The sequence below is a fragment of the Synchiropus splendidus genome, chromosome 10, assembly GCF_027744825.2.
Source record: "Synchiropus splendidus isolate RoL2022-P1 chromosome 10, RoL_Sspl_1.0, whole genome shotgun sequence".
Classification (NCBI taxonomy): domain Eukaryota; kingdom Metazoa; phylum Chordata; class Actinopteri; order Syngnathiformes; family Callionymidae; genus Synchiropus; species Synchiropus splendidus.
In genome coordinates, this window is record NC_071343.1 from 13665293 (window position 1) to 13672591 (window position 7299).

General features: G+C 42.9%; 1 protein-coding gene across 1 annotated transcript; it reads left to right on the top strand.

Moving 5' to 3' along the window:
- The first annotated feature begins 1059 nt into the window (after positions 1–1059).
- Positions 1060–6189, top strand: slc38a11 (solute carrier family 38 member 11). Its single transcript, XM_053877467.1, has 12 exons — positions 1060–1167; positions 1229–1349; positions 3237–3311; positions 3382–3516; positions 3582–3647; positions 3707–3813; positions 3882–3961; positions 4020–4090; positions 5006–5167; positions 5240–5352; positions 5469–5600; positions 5689–6189. Exons 1-12 carry the CDS (start codon positions 1156–1158, stop codon positions 5926–5928), a joined length of 1314 nt encoding a protein of 437 aa, XP_053733442.1. The 5' UTR covers positions 1060–1155; the 3' UTR covers positions 5929–6189.
- The last annotated feature ends 1110 nt before the right edge of the window (positions 6190–7299 follow it).

Genomic DNA, 7299 nt, shown 5'->3' on the forward strand with positions numbered 1-7299 from the left:
GAGCGACTTTATCAGAAGCTAAGAGCTGAAACCACAACTTTGGATCACATTATGACTGAGTGAATCCGGACGTCCGGGCCGGTTCATTTGTTGAAGAGGAAAATGGGGTTAAATGACCTAAATAAAGGATGAATTTCTAATTTAAAAAAAAAGTTTGTTGTTTGGATGCGACGATGTTGATTTGTTTTACAAACTTTTATTTGGAGCGCAAAGCGGATAACGGATTACTAGTGTTCTGGCGCCCCCTGGTGCCTGTCATAAATACTGTGTGACCAAATCGACTAAATGCTTACGGTTGAGGGCAGAATAAATAAATAAGTGGAGGTTACAATCAATTCTCAGTTTCGTTCGTGAAGTGAAGAACATACTTTTGGTGTTTATGTGTGTGGGGGCCTTGTATAGCTATACTATACATTTTCGAGGTCGCCGCAAATTTAACCCCGAATTTGAGGATTAAAACTTCAAAATAACAGGCTCTTTATAATTGAACTTAAACTTGGTTTAGGTCCTGGTTAAAGTTAACCATTTGCTTTAAATGGTGAGAGGCTGAGGAAAGCATTACTTCAATGAAATGTTTCCTAAAACACAAGAACGCAGACTGTGTGTGTGCGCTCTTGAACTTCTTGACTTCAGATGGATATTGTTGGTTGGGTATATACATGTACAGTGCAGTGTTTTTGTGTTGTTTTGTGGCTTTCCGCGTCAAAGGCGCTCCCCTAGTGCCACCAATGTGTCAATACAGTTATGGGACGACGAAACAAAGAGAGTCGGACTTGGAGAGCGGGATAGAAACATTTTAATAATGAGGGAACCCAGCTCTCCTTATACTTGGCAAATCTCAACTTAATCAGATTAAATTCTTTGCGTGAGAGCAGAAGCTGGACTTTGAAAATGTTCTCGGATAATTGGTGGAAACAGAGTGACGAGGCTGTTTATGTGAAACACTGGTTTATCTTTCACTGCTGTGAAGGCCGCGTCCATCTGACTTTTCTTCCATGTAATTCAGTTTGCGGGCTGCTTGGGGCGCTGTTTTAGTGTTATCAAACTTGGAGTGAAGTTGAAAAGGGCTGCTTGTTTTTGGTGCGAGACTAATGCAGTCCAGGGACGAGAACCAAGAGCAAAGACCAAAACCCACTGGGACAAACGGGTGTCAGAATGGCTCAGCCGGTGAGTTGCATTCTTTTCATTTGCTTTTCCTCCTACTGTGATTTTTTTCTCTCTCCTTCAGTTACTAAATGACCAGAGGAGCATCCTTCTTATTCCAAATAAGGCTGAAAGGGATTCACAAACTTCACTCATAGCTGCATGTTTCAACTTCATCAACTCCATAATCGGATCTGGAATTATAGGTATGCATTAATGTTTGAGGCGCGGAGGTGCACTTGTTTTCTGAAGACATTTTTGAGACTTGTGACTTGTTGTCTTTGTCACGCTATTCTGACCAACAAACCGAGTGCTAAATGGTTTGAGCAGAAACTTGCCAGCAGCTCAAATGGTGCTAAACCTTTTTGTATCATATGACTGGTGAAGCTTGACCCTGGGTCAACTCCATAAACTCCTTGAGCCTCAAAAATGAGTCACTGCTGTCTCATTCTGATCACACATACATACGCTGTTGAAAAAATGGCGGTGTTGAGACGCTTTCATCAAGCATTCACAAGAATCTGAACGCTAAACTTAAAATATACATTTGTATGATCATATAGCATATGATGATGCTAATGGTAATGATTGTGGAAGCAAAAAATAGCCTAAGAATTAAGGATGTGTAGAGACCACAGCATGGATCGGAAATAAGGAAGTGGGTGCACTGTAATGGAAGAGAAACAGAAGAAAAAAGATCATAGCTAGATGGGCAAGGGAGTGAAATAGGAATGACAGAGATAAAGGAGAAATTATACCAGAAAAGAAGGTTGTATGAGTGAATGGAAAGATGAATGGAGGAGGCAGTAAAGGGGAAGGGGAGAAGTTGAAAGGCGAGAGCGAAGCTGGAGGATAAATAAATAAACTGAAAAGCATGGATTATGATGATAAGACGTTGGTTGGCATGGAAGTAGAAAGGTCGGAAAACTACATAAGAATGAATCAAAAGGATATCTGAAAGGGAAGACGGATTTGGAACAAACATAAATAGAAAGAGAATCGAGGAAAGAGAAGCAAAGTAGAGCTAAGTTCAGCTCAGTATCAATTCAATTTAGTCAGTAGAATTACAAAAAAACAGTGGTAATCACTTGGGGCAAGGTCTGGAGAGTAGGGTGGATATGTTTATTTGAGGGTTGGTGAGACAGTTTCCTAATTTTCAGAGGCCTCTAGCTGGTGCTCTTGGTTGGAAGTCATGTGAGAATTCATGGAATTAGGTGATAACATTTACAACAGACAGTGCCATCTGGTGGCTTCTGAAAAGCAAGACACTGCTTCATTCACCTCATCGACCCTTCAATACTGCATCATGAAACCTCATCCACCCATCACTGCTTCCATCACAACTCGGCTGTACTGTTAGGGTACAGTATGTTTCTTCCACAAAGAGCAGTCCCTAAACAATTGCAGCCACTATGATGATCTTACATGGATTCAGTAGCTAAGGCATTGATGAACATCAGGTGCATTGCCCTGATTCTGAAGGGAAAATAATGTGCGAGATTCAAAACTTTTTGATCACCTAACTCGTATGGTGTACAGATGTTTAAAACAAGACAGTTGTGTATAAAGAAAAACTAGCTTCTTGGATGAACTCACCTTGCATTCTTTAAGCAACATCACATCTGAACCAGCTCCTTTCGTTTCTGGCTGCATGCCAAATGTGCACATGTAGATTTTATTTGAGGAGAAATACCTGACCGAAATGATGAGGCGTCAAAGCAGCTGTTGAGCACGGACAAAAGAGGGGAGCGGACACGTCAACTCTGCTTTGCAGGATCATAAAGAATAAGTATAGAACCATTTTGTGTTTGATACTGGCCACCAGTTCCAGCCCAGACCCACATAGCCCAGGTGTATCCCACATGGGCTTTGCCAGTTCCAGCCCACGTCCTGTCTAAAATATATAGACGTAAACAACAGAGACCAGAGAATGGAGATGCAGAGAGAGGATAAATAAATGGCCTTTGTAAAACAATGATTCTGATCAGTGAAGACCTTCAGATGTTAAGTAAAGACATGGTTGATGGAAAGCTAAATTGAAAGAGTGTGAGAAAGTTGTTCCAGTTTGCCATTGTTAGTTGACTCCTCTGCAGGGTTACCGTATGCTCTGAACCAGGCTGGATTCCCTTTTGGACTCCTGCTGCTCATCCTGGTGGCCTTCATCACAGGTAAAGGAGACACAGCCAAAGACATTCTTGACTTGGTGAAACCTCAAGGATAATGTTCCTCTGGTGGCAGACTACTCCATCATTTTGCTGATCAAAGGAGGGAACCTCTCAGGGACCAACACCTACCAGTCTCTGGTGCAGACCTCTTTCGGATTTCCTGGCTTCATCATCGTTTCTGTGCTGCAGTTTCTGTATCCTTTCATCGGTGTGTTACTTGAGTTTTTATCTGACCGGATTATAAGTGTAACATCTTTTATTCTACCTTCTCAGCGATGATCAGCTACAGCATCACGACGGGAGACACGCTAACTAAAGTGTTCCAGAGACTATCAGGAGGTATTTGGTCTCTGTTGTCGTGCTAGACAGGCGGTTTAAGTAACTTTTCGTTCACACAGTCGATCCAGACCACATCCTCGCCAATCGTTACTTTGTGATCCTGCTGTCAACTGTGCTGTTCACGCTTCCGCTGTCCCTCTATCGGAATGTCCAAAGGCTCGGGAAGGTAATTATCCTGTTATTACACCAGGGTTGTTCTACGGATGTTTGTTGATGATTCCCTCTTTTCACCAGGTCTCTTTTCTCTCAATGGTGCTCACTCTCTTCACTGTCATCGCCGTCATTATCAGAGCAGCTTCGCTCGGACCTCAAATGTATGTTCCTATTGCCACTTTCTTGTCCTGACAGTCGAATCTAAACACTGCTCTCTAGCGCGCCGTCAGAGGACGCATGGACATTCGCCAAGTGGAACGCAGTGCAAGCCGTTGGTGTGATGTCTTTCGGTGAGACCTTTAGTGACCTTAAAAAAAAAGATTATATAGTCCATATAGTCCATAGTATAGTCCTCTAAATTGGGTTGCCCTTATAACTATAGCACTGGTTTGAATCGTTCCATTGTTCTGCCTTTTTTTTCTTTTTTGGTTTTCATGTCAACTGAATATCCTCAGTGACCTGCAGGCTTATTTGTGGTTGTTTACGTTTAATTTATTGTATGCTATTGCCCCAAGCCATTGCACACAGTCTCTCGTGAGCTTTTCTGAAACCACTGACTTCTTGTTTTCCTTCTTGACAATCCAAATCATTGAATGAGCTTCTTTGACTTGTCCAGACCCCCTGCTCGAAATCACATAAGGAATCATTTGTGTAGTTTCATAGTTTGTAGTCTGTATCCCCTGTCCGTCCTCTGTTCACTGCTTTCTTGTTTTTTTTTTTCATCTGATGGTGCTCTTTAACCTCACAATGCATGTTCCCTTCCTTAATTTCTACATTATATTATAGCTTATAGTCAAATTAATGAAGTAAAACATATAAGGCCATGAAGCTCTGTTCTTTTCAACATTAATGCACTTTGGTGGCAAGTTTAAAAAATGATTTGAAATAAATAAATAGAATAAAAATGAAATCCTGAACACTGACATCTAGCGGTAAAACAATGGGTTCCACTCAGTGATCTATGCTTAAGATTCAAATAAAACATTCTGCTAGCTTTTGCGGCTTGTCGTAGAAGAACAGTTTATTCCCACCTAAAAACACCAAATAGGTTTCTTGAAAGCCTTCACTGGTGACAGTTATATTCCAGTTAACTCCCGCTTCTCTGCTTTCCATCTCACAACTCGATCTGCTTGAAGTAATAATGAGGCCCACCGCAGTGTTGGAGTCAATGCGAGCACTTTGTCATGTGACGTCTTGTATTGCAGCCTTCATATGTCACCACAACAGCTTCCTGATCTACGGCTCACTGGCGCAGCCCACGCTGGCTAACTGGCAGCGGGTCACTCATATTTCTGTGGGCTCAGCGCTGGTCATCAGTGCTGCCTTCGCTGTTGCAGGCTACATGACCTTCACCGGGTACACGCAAGGTAGCAACCACGCTAGCATTAGTTACAGTTGAATCAGAATTCTGGTCCCTGACGGACACCTCATGCTTTTAGGGGACATCTTTGAAAACTACTGTCGCGACGATAACCTGGCTACTTTTGGACGACTGTGCTTCGGCCTCAGCATTATAACCACATTTCCTCTTGAGTGCTTTGTGACACGAGAGGTACTGCAGTATCTATTCTTGTTAAAAAAAACTTTCCTAAATAGAACTAGCTCTCAGTGTATTAGTTTCTTATTGTATGAGATGAAAATAAGTAAGTAAAATTTGTCTCCGTGCAGGTTGTTTCAAATGCACTTGGGCAGCGGGAACTTTCAAATGTACAGCACATGGCTGTCACAACATTCATCATTGTGGCCTGCACGGCGATGTCTTTGGCATTTGACTGCCTGGGAGTCGTCCTGGAGTTGAACGTGAGCCATTGTTCACATTTACATTCAGCACTGTTCTGTTTTCCGCAGATGCTTCAGTCAGATTAATTGTGTTTCTCCAACCTTGCAGGGTGTGTTGAGTGCTACCCCTCTCATCTTCATCCTTCCAGCTGCCTGCTTCATCAAACTCAATGGCGGGCGGTTGTTTCAGAAGGCAAATGTCATGCCCATCATGTTGATTGTACTTGGCGTTTTTGTCATGATCACAGGGTTGACCATGGCTGGCCTGAACACCCAGGACTGTTCTCACGGCGTTGAGATGTTTTACTGTGCTGATGCCAATGTCTCTGCCACCTTAGGTCCTGTATGACATATGTCATCTGCTACCTCTTCTTGTCCTACTGTACATTGATCGATCATTTACTGTATCCATGAACTTCATTGACCGCCAACAATTTTGTCTCCTCTTCATCCGTGCCGAACTCTGCTTCCAATATTTGTTTCCAGTCACACTGTAGGTCGAACTACACTCCTATCAAACTTCCTGTTAACTATACTGCTGTTTGCTACTCATCTGTCACAGATCGACCGTGACAGTCGTCTCCACCTGATCAACCCTGCCTGCACTCTCTTCATCACCTCCTGTGATCAATGTGCTTTATTTTGAATAACTGACAGAAACGTTTTCATGCTCTTATTAAGGGATCACGTCTCTCAAATTCTCAAATATGCATCAAGTAGCATTCTAAATGAATGTTTCAAATGTAATAGCATAAAGATTTAATGCGGACTTTTGAGTGGAAATACTGCAAACATATTAAATAACTGCACTGAGTTGAGATTAAGAGCAGACTAGAGGGAGTAGCCTTCCCAGTAAGGTACTCATTTTCCTCAAAGCCTTGGTGGCTTGGAAAACTAACTGAGAGAACTGCTGCACACAGTTGAATCTCTGTTAGTTACCAATTTCACTTATACAGTGGTACCTCGGTTTTCGAACGTCTCGAAATGTCGAGATTTTTTTGCTTCGGATTTCAAACGAAAATCCAGGCATGGAACACCCCTCGAAAAAACATAACATGCACGGACCGATCAGCTGACCCATCCACCCACATGCTTTGTTATTGTGTATAACACAGCCTCTGTATGCAGACGTGTCCCATTAGCTACATTTACTGACTGTTTTTTCTTCATATTGAGGTGTAAAACCTTTCCTGTCTCCACACTGGACCGTGGTAGAGTGTCACAGGGGAGGTGCTCGCTCTCCACACCTCCGAGGCTGGAGCGCACACTCCAGGGTTTGATGTCCTGTTGTGGGCTGGAGCTGGGACAGGGATGAGGCGAGTCTGGGACAGAGCGTGACTTGGTTTATGACTTTGTCACAGCCAAACTGCACAGAAGCGCACATTCAGAGCTGGACACGCACCGGGCACCTCTTCACTTCTGGAGAGACGTCACTCACTCTGCAACCCCTCCCACATGCAGCGGCCACACACATAGAGGAACAGCGCACCTGCAGCAGACACTCTACATTCACTCCTACAAAAGCCTATTTTAAGTCTTGGAACGCATTATTTCATTTTCCATTCATTGTAGTGGGAAAAAACCATTCAGATTTCGAACAAATCGCTTCTCGAATGGCCGTGTGGAATGGATCGTGGTCGAGAACCGAGGTACCACTGTATATGATATACAACAACACTAGACTTAAACTTAGACTTAGACTACACTTTATTGATCCCTT